The 23,567-nt window shown below is 40.3% G+C and overlaps 1 protein-coding gene across 6 annotated transcripts in view; it reads right to left on the bottom strand.

Moving 5' to 3' along the window:
* LOC110987755 (uncharacterized) overlaps positions 1-23,507 on the bottom strand; it is a 29,151-nt gene extending 5,644 nt beyond the window's left edge. Inside the window, exons 1-4 of one of the 6 annotated variants that reach the window (XM_087139845.1) lie at positions 23,093-23,254; positions 20,191-20,300; positions 11,158-11,268; positions 23-3,530 (exon numbers count right to left, since the gene is read on the bottom strand). In XM_087139845.1, coding sequence (XP_086995971.1) covers positions 23-3,401 — 3,379 coding nt within the window. In that variant the 5' untranslated portion in view covers positions 3,402-3,530; positions 11,158-11,268; positions 20,191-20,300; positions 23,093-23,254. Of the gene's footprint in view, positions 1-22; positions 3,531-4,689; positions 5,037-11,157; positions 11,269-15,628; positions 15,747-20,190; positions 20,301-23,092; positions 23,255-23,432 lie in introns of those variants that run through there. The other 5 variants (XM_087139846.1, XM_022250787.2, XM_022250785.2 and 2 more) reach the window with 5 other exon arrangements.
* Between the last annotated feature and the right edge of the window lie 60 nt (positions 23,508-23,567).

The raw sequence follows: 23,567 nt of genomic DNA, 5'->3' as shown, positions 1-23,567 counted from the left end.
TCTAATGAGCCAGAGAACTCACCTGTATTTTCATATTGCACCTTGGTGTCGCCGTCACTCGCTCTCCTTTTGCTTCTTGGTGACATAGTCAACCCTTTCTGTAAGTGTAGGAAGTCCTCCGTGGAGCCACTGGGTGAGTCTGAAGTGCCTCCCATCCAACTGGCTGGCCTGTTTGATGTGGGTGGCTCAGGAGCTCTTCGCTTGCTGGAGGAGCTAGCACGCATTCTGATGCCTGAACCGTCTGAGTCATCACCGTTTTGCTCTGGGGACGTACTGAGGCTAGGTGTCTGCAGATCCGAGTGATCGATGTAGGCCGTCTGTTCCCCCTTGTAGGCATTGATGACCTCCATCCTGTCCATAGAGTTCCTCTGGGCATCGTCTTCCAACCTCAATCGATGGACACCCTCCAGCCATTTCTCTACAGCCGTGGCATCAAATTCCCTCTCGGGGCTCCCGCGGTCATCTTTTTTCCTCCGTCGCCGCCATGGCAACTTAGACCGTTTGGACTTGGTCTCTTTGTTGTTGGGACTAGGGTGTGGGGAGCTGTCCGGTAACTGCCCAATGTCCAGACGAGCACAGGGTATTGGAGGTGACATGGACCGCGGCAAGGAAGACCACTGAGGCATACATGCATCTACTGCATTGGGAGAGGAATGAGCTCCTTTTAATTCAGAGTAAGATTTCCTTTTCAATGTTGGGCTTTGTACCTTTCCCTTGGTTGTATATGGCTGCCTACCTTCAGGGGATTGAGCTCTATGCTGTGTGGTAGGAGAACATTGTTTAGAACTACTTTGAACTTTACAACTGGAAGTAACCTGCTGTAACTTGGATGGACTAATACAACTCTCATTCAGAACAGCCTTCACAGAGTTTGGTTTACGATCCATGGCTTCATAAATTGATTCCAGCAGAGCTTCATTTGGTGGAGATGGAGCTGGAGATTTTCCTACTCTGCCAGGGGATGCCTCAGAGAGATCCTTCTCATTAGGTTGTTGTGCTGCTTTACCTGGGGGAAGAGGTGCAAGACCACGCGGCAGAGTATCAGGCAGGACATAGATAGCCTCTTGGTTGTCCCCGTTAGGTGGCTGAGGAGCCACACGCTTCTGCTTGGCTTTCCCAACATCAGTGCTGGACCTGGTGACTGGGGAAGTGGACTTCTTACGCTGAACGTTGACCTTGGCATAGAGAGGTTCCTCACCCAGCGGGTGTGTCTTGGACCGCCAGCGGGACTCAGGGCTTGACTGTGAATTGTTGGAGTTTGGCTCCTGGAACCGTCTGGGTTTCTTGGGCTGGCTCTTGTGCTTAATTGGGATGGCTGGCTTGGCTGGCCTCTCCTCTGCTGCAGGTATATGTACATGCAGCTGAGTCTCTGAGCTGGTCCTAACAGGTGGGATGGGTGGGGTTTCCTTTTCAACCTGATTCGCCTCTTTTATTGGACGGAGAGGGGTCAAGTATCCATAATTCCCTTCTCCACTTGTTCCTGGAGTGCCCTGTGACAGATCGGTCATGGATGACTCCCTATCTGACAGCACCGTTCCCACATTGTCATAATTCTTGGGACTTATGAAAATTGGGACTTTGTAGTTGGATGAGTTGGAGTGTCTCCTCTTGTCTGATTTCTGACTAGTTTCTGATTCACTTTCTGATAAGAGAATTGGTAAGGGTGGTGTGATTTCTCCATCAGCAAGGCTAAGGGGAGATTTCACATCTTTGTTTTCAGCAGCATTTACATTTTGCTTGCTGAACTGCACACTGTCTTTAATGGCATACATGCCATCAACAAGGGCAACTTCACGCTTTGGAAACTTTATGGTGGATTCTTTGAATTGGAAAATGTCTGAGGACGATGAATCCTGCCCTGAATCAAGACTGGTATTCAAGTCAGAAGACTTATACTTTGGGGAGGGACTAAGGGGAAGTTTGGGGTATGCAGGAATGTCAAAGTCTGGTGGATGCTCTGGCGGCTTTTTTGACACATCCACAACCTTATAGGGTTTGGTGAGATGCTTCGGAGGAGAAAGTCTGGTTACTTTCTGAGGACTTATGGGATCACTGCTCTCAGTTTTTGTCTGTGCTGAGCCTCTGTAGTGAGACACACTCCCGTCTGCAGCCACGATCATCACTGGTTTCTCAGTGTGGTCTAAGAATGTCTTGATAACTTCCTGTGAATGTTCATTTAGCTTTGGGCCTCTTTGCCTGGGGCATGAAGAACTGGTTCCAAAGAATATCTCAGAACTTATCTTGCTGCTTGTGACCACCTGCTTCTTGGCTGTCAGATCCTCACATTTGGAAGATTCAGAGGTGGATATAGACACTACTTGCATCTCTTCCTTCTCAAGAGGCAGGAAAATCTCAGGATCTGATGCCTGACGCTGATGTTGGCTGCCGTTCAGAATTGCTGGTCTCGGATCCACAGAACCCAGATTTCTTGGCAATGTACCATGCTTACCCTGACCTGAAAAAATTTGGAATGCTGTACTGGCAAGTTCATCTGAAGTCTTGGCCTCGATAGTCCGCTGTCTCTCTTCAAGGTCTAGTCTGTTAAACTGTGGACTGGTGTCACTGTCAGAAACTGAGAGACTTCTGCTCACTGCCCGGCAGTGATTTCCATTCAGTTCGTTCAGATCCAGATTCGGATTTTCAACATGACGGAGGTTCCTTGCAACTTCTTGGAATTCTTGAAGCATTTTGGAATCTGACTTTGATCCCCTGATGATTTTAGGAATTGGAATTGCTGACTTACGTGATGCCCTGAGTGCCTTAAGATACTGTATTCCAGCTTGATCCCTTGCACTTTGGAGTTTTTCACTCTCATTATTTCTACCATTTCCACTGTTTTTCCGAACCCTCAACAGCTCAGTGTCTCCACAATTTTCACTTCCACTATCCGACAACGAATCACATTCATCTGTGCTCTTTTTAACATCTGAAGCAAGACTGAGATTGTTCAGTGGCATCTGATCAATGGGGATGTTTAACTTCAGACCGTTTTCTCGTGATGACCACCGCAAACCAGCTTCCCTCGTCCTGCGAGCAGCTGATTTCTTTGGGATCTGTCGTCTTTTCCTCATATCCGCGTCATCTTCCATATTTGTCACCGAGTCTGGAGCATAATAATCAGTAGTGACCTCACCACTTTCATCACCAAGCAGTAAGTTTTTTCCGTTCATAGTCCACAACTTTTCATGCGTATGCTTGTCCTCATCCGAGGAGTCATCCAAGGAGCGCGTACCTTGACTGGTGTGGATATCCATGATGTGCACATGGCTGGTCTTGTTACCTTTCATGAACTGCTTGTGCTGAGCATGGGACTTGAAGCATCGACCACACTGCGTTGCCTTGAATCGATGCGGCATAAATGATGCGCATGCGATATTGCTGGGTTTATTATCTTCTTTCATAGTGTGAAGTCACTTCTTCTGAAATCTCCTCCTGGGAATCGGTGGATAATTCATGAAGCCTTCCTTCCTGTTATCTAATGCATACTGTACCTCCAATCTTCTTCAAGAGCTTGTCAGCATCATCTAAGACTAGAGAAAAAGGGGGCGAAAACCTTTTCTTATTGACAGTGTCAAAATCAATGAACTCAAGCAATAATTAATGCATACCACGGCAGTAACCATGGCAAGAGGTACATGTACATGTACCGTAATTACTCAAAAAAAAAACCAACTTGAAACGGTCCCAGAAGATTCCACAAATTAAATTTGTTCATTATACCGTACATGTACATGTACATGTATATTGCAGTACATGTATATTGCATTTCCTCTATGAAACATCAACAATATGTCAACTGATTGCTTGTCAAGATGAGGAAGAAATCCCCACTGGTAATTGCTATCAATCAGAAACCAAAAATACACGTCTTTAAATGAGCATGTAAATGTACGCTATGGATTCCTCATATCTCAAGAGAGATATACATGTATGTACCGGTACATGTACACTGTACATGTACATTTGATGCAATATTGAGAAGATGTATAGTGCATGTACATGTATGTATGGGAGAACTTCTACCCCACAATCTCGTTAGATGTTGGGTGGTGGCACATGATTAAACATAGCGGTACATGTACTGCCCCCCTCCAGAAAACAAGAGACCTCATAGTTCCCCCCCTCCCAAATGTCGCCCTGTGATGACACTTCAAGACAGTAAGTGTACTGGTATGGCACGAAGACTGTACTGTTGCCTTCCTTCCTGTTATCTGATACAAGACAGTAAGTGTACTGGTATGGCACGAAGACTGTACTGTTGCCAGACTGCAATAAGCCTTTTACGAGTGACCTTTGAATAAAATCTGGTACAGCTTTGTTCTTGAAATTCACAGGAACATAACAATTTGAATTCTCCATACTAAAAACACTGTTGCTATACTGTTGCTATACCGGTACTTCGTGACAACAAGCTTTTGCTTCGTTACATCAGAGAAACCTTGCAACAATACATTATTCTCAATGGATAAGAAGGGCACAAAGGAACCAGTCCATTCCAGACATGGTGGTCACTACGCAAAAGCTTGCCCCGAATCACAAGGTACAGAAACAGCGTCTTTAGTCTGGGGAATTAAAATTGTTACGTTTGTGTGCAATCAAATAACTCAGTGTACCAGATTTTATTCGAATTTAACTCGCAAATGGCTTATTCTTCGTAGCACACACACTGGAACATACATGTACACGTACCTGCACCGTCTATGCTTTGTACAATGAATCCACTCATTGGGAACTGTACCATGAACTACAAGATACCTGGTATACACAAGTGGTATTGTACATGTACATGTAGATGTTCATATGTATACATGTGTAAAGGATTACACTGTGCATTCTCATCAAATGTTGAATAATCCAAGCCTTCTTGTTCCCGGTCCATCCTTGGTGATATTCCAAAAATGGCAAAGTAAATATCCTGGTGTCCTGAAAAGCCTGCTCCCAAACTGTGACAGATACGGTATGCATTACAAACTGAGATATTATTCATCCTACTTTCCAACTCTTGGCATGTTTGCACAAATATGACACCCTCCACACACTCAAGGCAAAACACTGACATCAACTCCTGTCAATATTTGAATTAATGCTTGGCTAGAGCAAAGGTCAACGATGCAGACAGAAACAAAACAGTGCAGGGTTTCTCCCCAACTGTTTCCCTGCTCATCAACATATTTGTTCCTGTACTTTTTGTGATAAGTCAGAAGTGCAACATGACATAATTTTGTGAGTCCTTTGAAGACAAAGTCAAATATTGGTACATGTACATTATGTGGGCTTGGGCTTGTAAACAAGAGAGAAAAAAACAATTGTATGGTACTTGTATCGCACATGTATGTATGTATCACATGTCTTTGAAAGAACTTAGAGACAGTGTCGACCAATTTTTGTGGTTTAATGGTTCATTTCAAACAACTGATTAATAGAATAAAGCCAATTCTTCATTTTTAATACTTTGACTGTTCCCTCTTCATCGTAGTTAACCTCCATTTCCTTCAACCAATCACCACATTTATCCTTGAACAACCTTCAACCTGCTACAAAAACAAACAAATTAACAATTGCTGAAATCTGAGCACCCATCCAAACACCGGTAACAAAGAAAATTATGCCTCAAACTCAGTGACAAAGAAATCAAAACAAACTATTTTTTCCTGTTGACAATGGAGCTCCAATCTCTCTCGTAATTTCAAATTGCTCCTCCTACATGTACTTCTCTGGGTGTGTTCCCCTCTATCAATACACCAATCCTTACACAGCTATACTTGTGTGGTATTTCCTTTGTTCTCGTGTAAAAAACTCCCGTGCACAACACGCAAAAAAATTTCAAATCACTCCTACCGGTATTTAAACCAAATTCACTTTCCTGGGTTGAAATTTTGACTGTATGTCCCTTATATAAAACACTTCAATTTGCGACAGATTTTTACCCATCAAAATTTCCCCTTTTTGAGTTATTTCCAAAGATCAGTTTCGTGAAATTCTTGTGGGGTACCAATTTTGGTACCCCACAAGGTAAAAACTGGCCTTGTGGGATACTTCTCATTGTTGCGGTACCCCACAAGGCCCCGTGTACCGTATAAGCGTAGCATTACCAACAAAATAAATGATCAACTACATGTATCATGAAATGATAACTGGCCTTTTCGTTTCATCCTATCACTTTGTATAACTCAGCTGATGAAATGATGACAATGGTAAGTCACCACAGAGCCTTTTCTCCAATGACCTTCGGTAATGTTGTACATAATGGGAGCTCAAGTTATTTGGAACCACAACTTCCGTGTTCAGGAACAAAAAGCTTTTATCTCTGAGAAACACCATGACAAAACAGAACAACATCCAGGGACTAAAATCCCACCCAAAGTCACAATAGCGACTTACATGTGCATGTGTGTTTTTGCCCAGTACATGTTCATGTACGTACTGTATGTACGGTACATGTATTTAACCCTCATGTACACTGTACATGTACTTATATGTAGTAACAGAACTGGTACATGTACATTTATGTACAATGTAGCAGAATGTTAATTCACATGGGGAATGTTCTGAGATTTTATCATCAGATCATGAAAATTAACAGTTTCCTCCAGAAGCTGGAGCTATGCTGCAATCAAAATACATAAATTAAAACTGAACATGGTACAGGCTCACTTATACGTACAAGTACATGTACCGGTACATGTAGATTCAAAACTGTTTGTTGTACGATACCGCCCTACGTGAACACAGTGGGGCATTATAGACCTACATGTACATGTGATGGTACTGTTTAACAATTTATGTATGTAAGAGTAAAGAGAAAATTTAGAACTGCTCCATATATATCATTCCTTATAACAGTCAGTATGCTTGACTGTACAATGTATGTGGCTAGTGGAAGTTGCCAGCTACATGTAGTAGCTTCATTTCACCTCAGTGTAAGTTTGACTGTGGCTAGTGGAAGTTACCAGATGTTCATTTCCCGAAGCCTTGTCTCATTTTCAGCTGTAGCCAAGTACGGTACATTTTGGACATGGCCATTTCTAAGAGGGGTGCAATCAGTCCTGACAAATTTGACAGAACAGAGTATTCATGCCCAAGAGCCCTGAGACAAACAAGTCAATGACCTGGGGTGACACTAAAGTCAACAAACTCTGTACTGTACTTGTACACACACATGTAGTCTGTAATCTCCCTGAATTTACCAGTCTGGTTTGTTTTCACAGACTCAGTACTTACTGTAAAGCAGAAATTTGGGACTTGGTGATGATATGGTCATGGAAATTACTTTCTGAATTGTTTTCTTGAAAAACAAAAGATGAGGGGTGAATTTTTTTATCATAAAAACATATCTTCATACATTCCTCAGCCATGGTGGAAAGATGTATCAAAGACACCAAGTCAATGACTGTCAGGAACTGAGTTTCTCCCCACCTGAAGCCTGGGGCTCACAGTACTGACGGGATACACATTTAGTGATAAAACTTAGAAATTAAAATCTGAAAATACATTTATACAACTGATAAAATATAATTCATATGAATACATGTAATTTTGAGTCTTCAAACTCTGAAATCAACATTTTCTAGAAAAGTACAGTATTTATTTATGGAGGGGCACAGATTTTAAAGTGTGGAATTAATCAATGAGCATACATGTGAGTGAGAAATGCACATTCATCATTAAATCCTGAAAACTAAATTACTAATTTCCTTATTGTAAAAGTTTCCATGATGCAAGGTTATCTCAAACAGGTCACACACTTTCTCATGTCCCATTGGAAAACCCTCTACCAAGTTGTGCCCAATTTCCTGTCTGGTGGCCATGATAGAAACACTCATGTAATCCAGAGGGGTCATTATTCACTACATGTACCATACCTGTCACACACCAACCTTGACCTGAATGCACAAACCACCAGTTGGCACATCTTTCAAAATCTATAACTTCCATCTTCAGAGATGATGAGGCTATAAGAGCCAAGGGATGTAAAAGCGTCCAACACTTACATGTACCGTACGGTATATCCCCAAAGAGGATCCTCAGTCTTAAAAAAAGTCTTGTCAAGGTCCACATCACTTTTTCTCAATGTCAGAGTCAATTTGTACAGAACAACTCTACCAAGTATCTAACCTTGGGTTTGTCAGATCTTGAATCAACATCAAGGACATCAAATGCATAAAAATGACCTTAAAATCCTCGAAACGTTATGGAAAGTTTGAAAGCAACAGGATACATGCACATCTCTTTAACGTTAAAAAATGTATTCTCTATTGCCAGTTGATATCCAAAAAGCTTTTGGAAATACCATTTTGTTCAACTGCTCTATTAATTCTGCTTAAATCGCCTTTGCCAACAGCAACTCAGCATCCAAAAAATCCATGAGAGAGGTCTAAACTTTGAGGGTCTTGCAGAAATGTATTAAGTCCATTCTAATGGGGAAAACCAAGAATTTCTTGCTGCCCTGCATCTTTGAGTTAGTCATATTCTCTCATTAAATCATTTGAGAATTTGTGGTGACAGCTTCACGGTAATTTTGCTGGACCAAAGGTTAAATGATTAAGAGTCAGGCATACATGTATCCTTTGCCACTGAAAACGCCCAAAATGGCATTTTAATCAATTACTGAGGGGGGGGGTTCAGTGGTTACTTCAAAGATAGCCCCACAGGGCCTTAAGGACCTTCTCAAAACTGGAGAGTGGCAGATTCTAATCACCTCCTCAAGATCTTGGCTGTTTCATGAGAACTGAGTCATATTCTTGAAGCATGGCAAATGTGACGATCTGCCATGAGTACCAGTACTTACAAATCTTGAGATTTCAAGTCAATCTGACTGAGGGTTTTGTTATCACTGTACTCGTGTACAATGTATGTATACAGGTTCCGCTACCTCGCACCAAACATGTTCATGGAAAAAGTTCCTGGTAGCATACTGTTTTCTGCCCTGTTTTGGAGAAAAAGATACTCTCTAGGGAGAACAGTATGCAATAGTGTGAAAAAAGACGAGAGGAAAAACATCCTGGAAGTTTGGTGAGATTTATCATTAAAACAACAGTGCCGCCGTGACAGTGAAGAAAATGCATGGAAAAGGAAAGGTGGTCCCTGACCCCACCCCTTAGAGGCTTTTCGGTAACCAGATACTCGTGTTAGTTGAAAGTACTGTACCTACATGTACATGTACCATGCATTTACATGTACATGTATGTACACGTACCGTACTTTACACAGCACATGTATGTACTGGTACTAAACCAATTTATTCCATGCACGTTGTACAAATACGGTACATGTAATATAAAAATTCTGTTGATTTTTGTCTTTGATATAAAAATATATATGGAAAAATAAGTATTAGTACATGTACTTTGTTGCCACAATGGCACAACCTGGGGTGACAGCAGGTCACCTACCCAGGTCACCTACTGGAACCACTACCCTGGATAGGAAACAGAAGAAAACCCCAGACACCAGCAATGGCACTGGATGGGGGGCTACATGTATACCTGTAAGCACAATAGGCAGAGATAAATAGTGAGAGAGAGAGAGAGCGACAGGGGGTAGGCGATTGACAATAATGTACAGTAGCTACGGTTGCTTGGATGCGATGAAGTTCTCACAGTACAGATCAAGCAGAACACACTCACAATTACATTGAGGATAACAATAGCGGTTACCCATCCACGCATAAGTTTCAAAAATTTAAGCCAAGACAAATACATGTAGCTCACTGATACATTATGAAGGGTGTACATGTTCCGGTACATGTACTGTATACATGTACATGTATGAGACAGATCAAATGAAAGATTACTTTCCGAAGTTATGGGTCACTTTCTACTGGTAAATTTAAGGTACATGTACATACATGTACATTACCTACATGTACATGTATGCTGACAATGTGTTACTGGTACTGTACATGTCATCCAGCTTAATTAAATCAAGCACAACCAGTGCCAGTACCAGTGTGATTTACATTTAAACAAAATAAATTTAATGGGTTGAAGCTGTATAGATTCATATCACCCTGAACTTATGTACTCAATATGAATGAGGAAGGTTTTGATACTATCGATAAAAGCCTGTGTAACAAAGCTGGGCTGTTTATGAAACTCACCCCAGTTATTGTATGGAGTTCTTTTCACATTTCCTTTAAAATAGTATTGCTCTTCCTTTTCAGCAGACTTTATGAAGTGTTTAGCTCCTGTCCCACAAAAAGAATTCCTTGGATCACCAGATGCTTGGAATTTTTGCTATTTAACTTAGTTTCATTGGTGTGGTCTATTTTCAGTGGAAACTTAAAAATTTCAACGAGGATATTTAATGTCCATAATATTACAACCAAATACCCCTCAAGGAAAATAAAAATATAAATTATAAAAAAACTACTGTAAATCAAATTAAATACTGCCAATAAAGGTGAAAGTGTACACTGGTGCTTCACTTTTTTTTTCTTCATAAGAGGAAAAACTAGGCTTATCTCTTTCCCTGACACATGTACCAGTACAGGTGTGCATGTACCCATACAGGTGTGCATGTACCAGTACAGGTGTGCATGTACCAGTACAGGTGTGCATGTACCAGTAGGGTGTGCATGTACCAGTATGGGTGTGCATGTACCAGTATAGGTGTGTACCGGTACAGGTGTGCATGTACCCGTACAGGTGTGCATGTACCAGTACAGGTGTGCATGTACCAGTACAGGTGTGCATGTACCAGTACAGGTGTGCATGTACCCATACAGGTGTGCATGTACCAGTACAGGTGTGCATGTACCAGTACAGGTGTGCATGTACCAGTAGGGTGTGCATGTACCAGTATGGGTGTGCATGTACCAGTATAGGTGTGTACCGGTACAGGTGTGCATGTACCCGTACAGGTGTGCATGTACCAGTACAGGTGTGCATGTACCAGTACAGGTGTGCATGTAGGAAGATGGACCCTCCTGGTAAGATTTACACAAGTTCTGCCGAAAGGTGAAAGCAGCCTGAATCTCACCATTTTCCTTCCGGACATTACTCAACATGAGTTCATGACAAAAGAACCTCTCTGAATTTGAAGGGATGGAGATAAAGAAAATACAGAGGCCTAAACCTGTATTTTCGGACAGACTACAATAAATACAGGTACATGTTACATTATAGTTAAGTGCAGCATAAAGGGACTGGAACATACCTTGGAGACATGTAGCTTACTCCTACGTGTTAATCAACTGCTGAAGACAAACTGAACTTGCTGTCAGGAATATCAACCGCATGTTGGCTTAAATCTCCTGGCTGAAAAACCCTGTAATATGTAATAACGAGGTGAAAAAGAAAGAAAATTTAATTTTACAGTTCATGTTTGCCAGAACATGTACATGTACCATCGAAAACAAATAAACCTCAAGCAAATTTAGGATAAGTCTCCAAACCACCTTCCACACATTGTCTTCATTCAATATATTCCATGTGAGTTTATTTAAAAATTTTGCTACTGCATCTATGTTCCAATTCCGACTTCATTTCTCAATCCCAGTGATGTCTTGAACTGACATTACTTCTCATGAATTGAAAGTTTTTTGCAATAAAAGATTTACAAAGTTAGGGCAGCACTTGAGTGAACTTGATGAAACAAAAGAATGCTTCCAGTGTCGTCCTGGTACTTATTCAGGTGTTGATTCTGGGGGCAAATACTAATGCGAGTTCATGTTAGACACCTTGAACTAAGCTGTCAAAGAGTTTTTCAAAAGGGTTGTTGACTGTGAAAGTCTCCTTTTACACCAAGACATTCCACCTGTCAAGCATCATAGCAACCAGTAACCTTTGACCTGACCCCCACGCTTCCAGTTATATGCCAATCAGTCAACACTGATTCACTACATGGACTTGTTGTATCAACAGAGTGTTGCTGGAAAGACCTTCAGTCACCTTTAGAGGTCAATCCAGTCAACAACTTGGGGAACACTGAGGACACCAATGGGTGTTTGAAAAGATACACAGTCACCAGGATCTCCAGAACACTGTAACGGACAACTTGGCAATACCTGCACGTACTGTACATTGTACTTCTAGAAATGAGTTGGTGAACAATAACAATGACTCAGCGGCCCAAAATAACATGAACTGGTACCGCAGCTTACTAGTACATGTACACTGTACATACATGTACATGTACATCAAAATGATACATGTACCTGTAAGCTCCATCCAATCACACCTGACACAGCTCTAAGGAGGGGGGGGTCTAATACCGAAAAATTGCACTGACTGAAGAATTATGCCTCCCCGAAGAATTTGGTCTCAATTTTCCAGTGTAAGTTGCTTGGTGAATGAAAAGTACAGTACATGTACATGTACACTGTACCTACCAGTACATGTACAAGTACCATACATCACTGCACCTACAAACACAAACATATTTCCTGACTTACATGTAGTCAGAAAAAACACCTGGTATGGTACCAGTAAGGTACATGTACATGTAGTCAGAAAAAACACCTGGTATGGTACCAGTAAGTCACATGTACATGTAGTCAGAAAAAACACCTGGTATGGTACCAGTAAGTCACATGTACATGTAGTCAGAAAAAACACCTGGTATGGTACCAGTAAGTCACATGTACATGTAGTCAGAAAAAACACCTGGTATGGTACCAGTAAGGTACATGTACATGTAGTCAGAAAAAACACCTGGTATGATACCAGTAAGTCACATGTACTGTACATGTAAGGGAAGGGATGTAATAATGGAAAAATGGGAGTTCCCTGTTTTCTTATGACAAGGGAACTGTGTACTGTTGGTGAGTCCAAGCGAATAACTGGTTGTGAAATACTGGTACAAAAAGTACTTGATACTAGGGTGTAGTTCTATTGCATATTACACATGTACATGTACTTGATACTAGGGTGTAGTTCTATTGCATATTACACATGTACATGTACTTGATACTAGGGTGTACATGTACATGTAGTTCTAGTGCATATTACACATGTATACTCATGTATGTAGGGGGCTACACAATTTCATACAGGCATACCAAAGCAATACATCCAGTGACTCAACCAGGAAACAAGAGTGACCAAGCAAACACCAGGATAAACTGAAAAAGAATGAATTCTTGCAATAAAGAGGCCAGGGTGACAGAAGGCAGAGTGACAGAAGGCAGGGTGACAGAGGACTGCAGGATTTTGGGCTGGCTTAGACTTTCCTGCACAGGCCTCAAGCTAGTAAGGCAGGTCAGCCCCCCCCCAGACATGGTTGTCTGGGAGCAAAAGTCATCAATCAAAATGTTATTATCTCAGTGCCACTGAACTCCGGGAATTCAAAATGGACATCTCTTTCAAAAGAGACAAAATAAATACTTGCAGTATACAAAATTACCATGAATTAGAACCACAACTAACAAGACACGGATATTTACCGATGTACATGTACAATGCAATTAACACTGTACCGGTATCTAAACAGCTGAGATAGTGATACTAACCTCTCCAATTTAAGATCTTCATCATACGCTCGTATCAATGGAGCTCTATGTACATGTAGGAAAAGTCTTGTGAGGTACATGCACAGTATCACACTTGGAAATGAACATTACACAAACCTCGCAGAAATATAGCAACTGCCATTGGTTGGCTTCTTGGCAAATGATTCAGTCACATAAACGTACAAAGAAAGTACATTTACATGTACCTGTACAGTGCTCAATTAATCTTAAAAGAGGTTTCAGTCAAAAGTTACTGACAGTTCATTTGTTCAAGGTTGTACGGTACATACAGTATACATGTACATGTACAAGGTACATTGTACATTGCCACTTCCTTGCTGATCTCCTTGAGAGTACAGTGACAATGGGTGCCTACAAGGATCTCCAATGGGCTGATTGGCCACTTACAATAGGAAGAATGCTTCATGTCGTCACAATACAGCTGGGGCCTCCTCTTTATTTTCAATATCCATTGTTTTGTTTTTTTTGCACACACATGAACGGTAGTTCAGGCAATACATTTGTCATGTATTGCTGTAAGTACGTGTAATGATCTTCCTTACCGGTATATGTACACATCTGTGCGTTGTGTAGAACGTTCAACCACTATGCTCAAGATATGCAACCAATTTATTTTCCATATTAAATTCAGTATTGACAGCTCAATAAGTGCTGTTTTGTTCAAAGAGCATTGAGCACTTACACGACCCTATCATTTAGGACTACTGATAAAAACTAACCCCCCCCCGTACATGTACGGGTATGTACTATGTAGGTGGTACTGGACTTGGTATCAGATTAATAAACTGATAACATTCCCATGAATTAACAAAGCAGAATATACATGTATACATTTCATTAGAATTTTTTGATACATGTAGCTTTGATAAATGGTTTTTTGGGCTCCCGTGATGACACTACACAAAATGAATCTGAGAACAATTGAAAACCCCAGCCCACCAGGGACCAACAAACATGTACATGTGAATCTTATCACTTTGAAATGCTAGACCAAAGATGTACTAGCTTTCTGAATGATGCCATTTCACAGGGGCATGCTCTTTCATGTACACTGTATTTGTTGTGATCATAGGATTCCTTCACATGGTGACATAATTTTCAAACTACAGAAACCTCCACCGGATTCGTGCTCTCTCCAAATTTCTTAAACTTTTTTAACGACCTTGTAAACAGTAACAAGGCAATTTAGATTTGAATCTGAAAATTGCTTAATTGCGGGGAAAAAACCTCACTAAAGACTACTTTCTCAAAATCTGATATTTTCAGTTCACAAAAGGATTTTAAAAGCTGCATCATCAAAGATAATGTTTCACAATCCGCTACATACATGTAAGGTTATACATGTACAGCGTGAAACTGGACGAAAATATGACAGATGTCATTACTGAGAGTTACTGCTTATCAAAGACAGTGAGCTGTTACGTGCAAAATATCATTAATGAACATTTCCTGTTATTTTCTTCTCTTCTTCAGATAAAGGACTGGTAGGCCAATGAGTATGTACATGTACTGGTACCGTACATGTAGGCTACTTGTCACATTGACACCCACAAATGTGCATGGATTTAGCAGGAAAATGTTCATTTTTATGCATATTTTGTGCATTTACCGGTAGCACACTTATACATTGTACATTTTGAAACTTTTGACGCTGACGTTGCGATGAATGGGTGTCACGAGGAATTTTCCACCATAAATGGAAACTACATGTATATGTAAACTACTGTATGTACTTGTTTTATGTGTCACATTTGAAGGAAGCAAGCCCCCCCAGTTTCACATCCACTGGGTTTCCTTAGAGCATCTTATTAATTCTTTAAGGTCTTCATTTCCTGGTGCTTGTTCTCTTCAATTACCATGAGAATCAGCAGGCAAGCAGGGCTTATCACATCAGTTTGCAAACAGTACAGGGAATCAACTGACCAACTCTGATCAGCTCTCATATTCCAAGTACTGAGGTACTGTAGGCTGGCACATAAGGGTACAATGTATATATATGCCTACCAGGAAAAGTGGAACACATGATAACACATCGACCCTTACAGTGTTTGTCATATCTGATTCTATCGTAAGACTATTTCTGAGCCTCTGTAGTCAAAACAGACCCATGTACAATGTACAATCTATGACAAACAAAAGACAAATTAAATAACTCACCTACATGTACATGTATCCTGGTAAGACATATCAATTTATTTGTGCACCGAGGAAACAGGATGCATAGGAGTGAGAGTAGGTATATGTACAGTGTACATGTATGTGTGTACAAGTTCATGTACAATTACTTTCCCTGCTGAAAGGTTTTACGCTTGTTTGACAAAGGGTGCAGTCAAGCATGTCATTTTTTGGGCAGTTTCCCAAGTGAGGATTTTTCGAGTGGGTTAACAATCAAGCTTGGCTGAGTGATGAACAAGATGTGAAGCTCTTATGTAGACTCTTTTGCATTGGTAACCAACGAACTGTGTACATTTATGGCTTGTGAAAGCAGTTTGGCACAATAACATACCAGAGGGTGGACAAACACTGTAATACACAAAAATCATCTGTTAAACTTTCAAATGGATGGGTACAGAGTCATCAGATTAGGACAGACAATGCAGAAAACCCTGTGAATAATGCAGGTGTGGAGCATAAAAGCCTCCTTTCTGTTTGGTGTTACCACCAGTAAACATGGATAAACAAGGATGAAATCATTTACCCCTCATAGGGATAATTGCCGCCGACACTCCCCTGAAGATCTACCTCAAGTGTTAATTTCCCTAGCAGTGAATTTGCTGAGGTTTCTCAACAAAGGGCCTGTTTGTTATCAACACAGATCTGGATCGCGATCAGTGATCCTTATACCAGTTCGTACATCCATTAGGCGAATTTTGATGTCAGTAAACCAATGACAGATCACTGATTGTGATCCAGATCCATGTGAAACAAACATGGCCCAAGTTTCACTCTGTTTAACTTGCAGCATAGCCAAATACTGGTCCATTACATTAGAAATATGTAAGTTTGTAAATATTGTAATTTAGCAAAGAAAGAAATGTCAATGACAGAAAATCATAAGTTGTCATTAGGGGATAAAAAGGTTTCCATGGAGTCACATGTACCATACATGTACATGTTACAAATGTGGAAATCAAACATGTACATGTATAGTACCGGTACAGTACATGTACATGTATTTCTGGTAGGTACATGTACATGTATTTCTGGTAGGTACATGTACATGTATTTCTGGTAGGTACATGTACATGTATTTCTGGTAGGTACATGTACATGTATTTCTGGTAGGTACATGTACATGTATTTCTGGTAGGTACATGTACATGTATTTCTGGTAGGTACATGTACATGTATTTCTGGTAGGTACATGTACATGTATTTCTGGTAGGTACATGTACATGTATTTCTGGTAGGTACATGTACATGCATGCATTTAAGGAAAGAAAACAAATGCAGAGAATTTTCACAGCTTACAGATGTACACTGTGACTGTATGCGTGTATGGCAAATGTGAAATTCCATTCAACAACACTTTTTTCAAACCTAAACCCAATTGGAATCACTTGTCCCCCATAACAAACTTGTAAAAACAGTGTATCAGTGCTTTAAATATGCTGCTCAATACCAGTACATGTACATGTAAACTGTACAGTATATCACATAACATACAATTTACATGTGTAAGTGTCTTTTTTAATTCATTAGCTGTATGTTGATTTCATGGCTTACTTTTAGGGCTGTGCAGAATATCCGAATATTTGATCGATTATCGAATATTGGAATATTACTTTCCGAATTTGAATACAAGTATTCGAATGCAAACTCATTAAAAGGAAGACAGAATTTCCTTTTGTTTTAGATGAGGAAAATTGCCCTATGGAGGCTTGTTTCAAGCAGATTGAAATGAGAAGTGTCAGAAATCCCACAACGATTCAAAAAGTAAATTATTCATTAAAAGATTTAGAAGGAATATTAGAAATTTTCAACAGGGCAAGAAGTATTGTTCGTCTTTTACATGGAAATCCTGCTAAATAGAGGCTGGAGATACTCCTAGAGAAGCTGTAATAGTGGTTATAATGTACATGTACATTGTATGCATTATTGCAACTGAGTTTGTGGTTTGTTTAACAATCTGTCGGTTGGTATGACGGAATATTTGGATATTCAATTGAATTAAAGGTTGAATATTCAACAGTGAATTATTCACATTGACTAAGCCCTGCTTACTTTAACACTTTAACAGTTATTGTAATAACAAATCTGACATGTCTGACCTACAAAATGATTGATGGTGGGATGGGGAATTATTGATTTGTTGCCTATCAGACACATCAGCTGGCATTATCAACACAGAGACAACAAATGAATGAAGTGTTCAGGATAGGCCTACTGTAAGTGCATTCATTGTAGTACGCATGGCAGCCTACATGTATACTGTACATACTGTACATGTACATGAACATGCAGGTAGAAACAAGTGAAAGTAATTCTTGCTGCCTGTGATATACATGCACATGTATGTGCTACGTACATGTATGTGCTTCCATGTCTCACACAATTATTTGTAAGGCTTTGTCGTCTAAATTGCGGCTGGCAATAACATACGCATCAATGGGAAACAATCAAATAGTTTACTACAGCTACATTACATGTACATGTAGCCACTTCCACGGACACAAGATCGTGTACATGTACAGTATGTGCCTAACGTACAGTATACCGTTTCCACTACTGAATATTAATTTTCATGATTGGCAATTGGCACTATAATTTGTTCAGTAGATTTAAGTTTTTTCCCCAGCTTTTGGAGCTCATTGGATTTGGCAGAGTTCTCTGTGGCTCTCCTCCTAAAGATGATTGTGCAATGCATCTTCATATCTCCACGGGTAGGAGAGCTTCCTATAATTACAGCATAAAAGTGGAAGGTCAATGGATCAATTCTTATCCTTTGATCCTGAGTATTAAATCTACTAGTGCTTGTACGTACATGTGACAATTTCTGAAACTCAGGCTGTGTTGGAATTATGGTCCCAGGCAACGGCTGGAGAGTTTTGAAAAAACAAAAACATGTAGGCATGTGCCAAGCTTGAAGTTTTTCTTTTTATCCACACTCATGTCATCATTATCTTCCAAAGCACTGTTGATAGGCACCTACATGTATTCTTCATTTAATTATGCACCTTGTCTGTGACTTCACTCCTACACCATCCTAGCATACCGGTAGCTAAATACCAATGCATGTACATGTACAATGTAGCTACATGTAGATAAGGATTAAAAGTCTCAAGACCCAAGACTTAAGCACTTTATACAGAATAGTCATTAAAATTCTGCACAGCAGTAGATCTCTAAATAATTCAGGAAATTCTTGGTAAACATCCTTGAAGATTTAGGATTAATTGGATTCTGTAGAATAATCCATGGTGTTGGACTGTACAATGTTTGTGGCTATAATTACAATGGGAGAGTGCCTACAATGTACATGTACATGTCCATGCGCTCCCATATCCCATACTGTGCATGTACTAGTACATGTACATTACATGTACATGATAGTAGTACTAGTAGGCTTACTAGCACAGTCGAATGAGAAAGGCAATCACACATGTACATGTAGCAATGGTGATCAAAGGTTGACCATACAGAATGGATGACACTCAGAAAGTTGTATCGATTCAGTCAGCATCTGTGGCATTTGGGACAAAAGCAGCATTCCAAGCTTGTTTCCAATAATCCTCACTCCATTACAAAGTAGACCATGCATGGAGGCAATACATAGTACAGTATCAAATGACAATAGGATGGATGGAATGCAATAGATGGCAAGTTAACAGATGAAACGTTCTGCAGACTGAGGTCAAAATCCAAAACCAACTAGGCCTAATAAATTAGCCATTAAAGAAAACTGTATCTCCGGAATTTCAAAATTACACAAATAAAAACTCACTGGGTATTGCAAGTACATCCGCAATTCCAGCATACTCTAGATAGGATTGTTGAGTCCAACAGATTGCTCCTCATGGCGGCCCCAAGATGTCTAGCTCATTCCCATATCCTTCTCCATTAACTCTAGATTAAGGGCATTCAGCACTTCACCCATATTTACTCAAGCTGACAAGGTTCCAGTCTGCTTATGTCTTCAGCTGTGCACAATTTCTAAGTCAGTAATTAATGCTTCATCAGGTTTTCTTAGTCACTCACAATTACACAATATGCTCAATTTTTGTTCTGTACATTTCAAATGCCAGCGGCACCAGAAAGCAAAGAACAGCACACAGACAACTCTGGTGAAATACACTTCCCGTATCTTTCCTGAAAGTCCTGGATTCCATGACCAAACTGCAGAAATATGTGCAGCCTACAGTCTAATTCTATCAGGTGACAACTGTCATGGTTACAAGTGGTTAAATGTCAAAATAGCTGAACACAATGTACATACCAACACTCTACGTGTATGCACCACACAGTACATGTACATGATCAAATACACTTGGGTTCCACCAATAGTAGGCACTAGGCCCACTGTACCTTTTTCTCTCAGTCATGTCAGTGGGCATAGTCTGTAGTGTAGATGATCTTATACCTGTACTGACTGACATCCCTGCAATTCTTGTCATAAGTTTGATACCAATACCATACAAAGTAGGCCTTTATGTACATTTAACAAAAATACAAACACTTTAGTGCACAGAACTGTCTTCCAAGTTCCAGAAATAATTTACCCGAACATGTGGAACAGGTTTGCAGACCTAAACAAATCCAGGCATGACCCTCTGATTTTCACCCCCTACCAGTTACCCTCAAATCAGGCGGACCAAGGCTAGCCATTTTTCTGTAAGCAATAAAAACCGAATACAGTCCATAAATTTGTAATAGACTGAAGCACTGCGTAGTAACAGTGTGCCAATATTGCAGGATAAGAGGTCTGCACATCACGCACAGTACTGCCCCCTACCAGGCATTGTCTGGCTGCATGGTTTCATTCCATTTTAGTAACTTTAATCGCATCTTATGCCATGCCTAACATACATGTACTTTGTATGTGCAACACAACTTAATTCAATTTCCCTTAATCACTGCTCCACGAAACATGTCCAATGTAATCTATGATATGCAACCCAATGGCTTAATTCACTGCAAAAGAAAGAAAATGGATTGACCATTCAATTTCACCCAGTGATGAATCTACTTCTGTATTCCTCCTGACAAGACTATGCATGTACATGTACATGTACCATTAGGTCTGCATTTCATCATTTAGATCACAGTCTGCAGACACATGTGATCACTGCATAATGTCAGCAATGTTTGTTAGCACGCCTGATAAAGAGCCTTCATGTTTATGATACAAATAGAAGATGTCCAGAGATTTACCAGTACATTCAGGCAGTGTTCTTGTACAGGTACATGAATATTTGGTTAATGCACCCATTTCTATAAATAAGGGATTTCAAAATGTGGCATTTTATATCGCTGTTACACCTGACCTGCGTAATTTTACATGGAAATATCATTGAAACTTACTTAAAACTATTTTTATTTCCTTGGCTGGTAACATGTACATCGGTAGGCCTACCGTACATGTACACACACCTGTTTCCTGACTCTGCATTAGCACTCAACATCTCTGATGCAGTTTATGTACATGTACATGTATACTGCTTCACTGGTGCATTTCAAACCAATCATTTAACAGAAGGTTGATGTGCAGCAAGCTATCGCTAATCCCTTTAAGTCACACAGGGTGAAATCCTAGAATGCCTAGCATGCATTGGTGCAGGTAATGAGCTTTCAGTGAGATTTATTTACTTTGTGAGGTAAAGACCATTGAACTACATGGTAAATGTAGCTGGTAAATGTACACTGTACTGGAATGTACATGTATTGTATCGGCCCCTTGAATTTTGATGAGGTTTCCTGCCAAACTCAACAGAATTCTGGCAAAGCAAAATTTACCAGAGCATGTACAGGAGTGTGTCACTATAAATCCACTGCAACAAAACGCACTTTGTTTTTGTTCTGCTGTGCTCAAAAAGCAACGGTATGAAGGTTTTCTTTAGAAATGTTTGGGACATTGTTATCTGTGGTGTTTGAGGAGCAGGGCAGTGTAAATGCATAGGTGGTGAGTATTTGCTCAAAGACTGAGGATCTTCTGCTCTCATGGAAAACATCAACTGGATTCTAAGTCTGAAATGGAATTAAAAAGTGTAATAGATGTACTTGTACACTGTAGCCAACCACTCTAGTCTGCGTACTGATAAAATGATACAAATTATGAAAAAAAATCCTTGCAGTATTTTGTTCACTCAGACAGAAATGTACACGTTTGTTCACTGTACCTGCACATTGACATGTACATGTACATTCTGTTGAAGTTTTTGGACAGATTTATCCATGTACAATGCAATGTATCTCAAAACTTGTTTCCAATTATTGGCTCTACACCCTATGCACTGTTGCTTCATGTACCGGCACATACATGTACATGTACATTATTTTATGAAATAAATGCATTAACCTGTCTCACACTAAAGAACATGGATCCACTAAACTTCCAAAGTAAAAGTGGCCCTTACATGCAAAACTCAAGCCAAAAATCAGCTAAAAAGCTGAATTCCCACACCTCTGAACAATGTATACAGTGCTTGGGCGATCATTGGGCAGTGGGCGACCTACACGTACATGTACATTCTACACTGTAAGCACTCCCTATACATGTATCACAGACTATGGGGCTGTAGGATCTATCTCTATAGATCCACAGAAGCCCTTTAGTTCAAGGGGCTCATGTACATGTACAAGAGGCAGAATGCTGCTCGATAACCCTCAACAACTCATTCTCCCAATTTCTTTTCATTGCAAAGTGCATCCTCAACATTTTGATGCAGGCCTTATTTCCAAAATTCGGAAGACGAAACAAAGTAAAGAATTATTGAACAGACTGGCTTTCACTAAAGCAAAGATTAAGCAACAAATGGCAACAGCAATATCAAAATTGTCTGACAGCCATTCAATCAATGTAAACATGACACGACAAACTTTCACAAACTGCTGTCCTTGTCTTAATTACTCATTAAATTTCACTAAGATTTATTACAAATTTTTTCAATAATGCAGTTATGAAGTATCAATTTTTAGCAAGCACTTGACAAGTTAACATGGTTAATATGCGTATTCTTACCCCCCAGAACTGTGGGATCCGACATGGGAACCCACAATGTTCTGGGGGTACACAAGTCTCTGATAGTACGGTAGTCACATGGTCCTAAGTGGCAAGTGCCTGTCTCAAGTTACCAGATAAACTGCATAATGGGAAATCCTACATCATGCACTAGCATGCATGATCAGCAGATTGGATGCGGAGTGTCATTGTGTGTGATGCTAAAAACATGCCAAACAGCACTTCATTCGTCGTATCACAGCTCACACTACCCCCAGAACTGTGGGGTCCGACGTCCGCTCCCACACACACAGGACACATGTTGAAGTACCTAGGCCTAATTAGTAAAGATTACCACAGTCTCAAGACAAATTTTAGTAAAGTGCACTGTTACAAAATTGGCACATAAAAGCTGCAGTGCTTGAAACTGAATCCTTTTTTTAAAGCTCCATGCTTGAACTTACAGATTTAACCAGTCTGACAAGTGACAGTCGCATCGGACACCAAGTTGCAAGTTGCAACCCAAACCAAGCTACTAAGCCGCAGGGTAGCAACGTTGTTGACATCTACACCCATCACCCGCTCACTTGCACTGCTTCTTACGTTTTGAAATGACGTCTAGGTACTGCAAAACACAACTAAAGAGAGGGACCAGTCCATTTCACCTGTATCAATGCGCGCGCCGGGGTTACCATAATAATTTGGATTTACAAAAATACAGGAAACCGAAAATATCTATTCTACTGATGAGAGGCTGTCAGTTATCTCAAACGATCCAACTATATATTTCTATTTTTCTTTTACCTGGGTAAATTCCTCGTTTGTAGCTACCTGTATCTTTACCTGTGCCGATGAGAGAACACTAAGCGGTGCTCAGTGAGACGCCCTCTATAGTAAAGAGCTGAGGGAGCAAGGGCCTAAGGAAGGGAGGCTGTGATT

Source organism: Acanthaster planci, linkage group LG08 (assembly GCF_054643075.1).
Source record: "Acanthaster planci isolate LZ-2023a linkage group LG08, COTS_SCS, whole genome shotgun sequence".
In the NCBI taxonomy this organism is placed as follows: Eukaryota; Metazoa; Echinodermata; class Asteroidea; order Valvatida; family Acanthasteridae; genus Acanthaster; species Acanthaster planci.
This window is presented reverse-complemented; position numbering and strand designations above follow the sequence as displayed.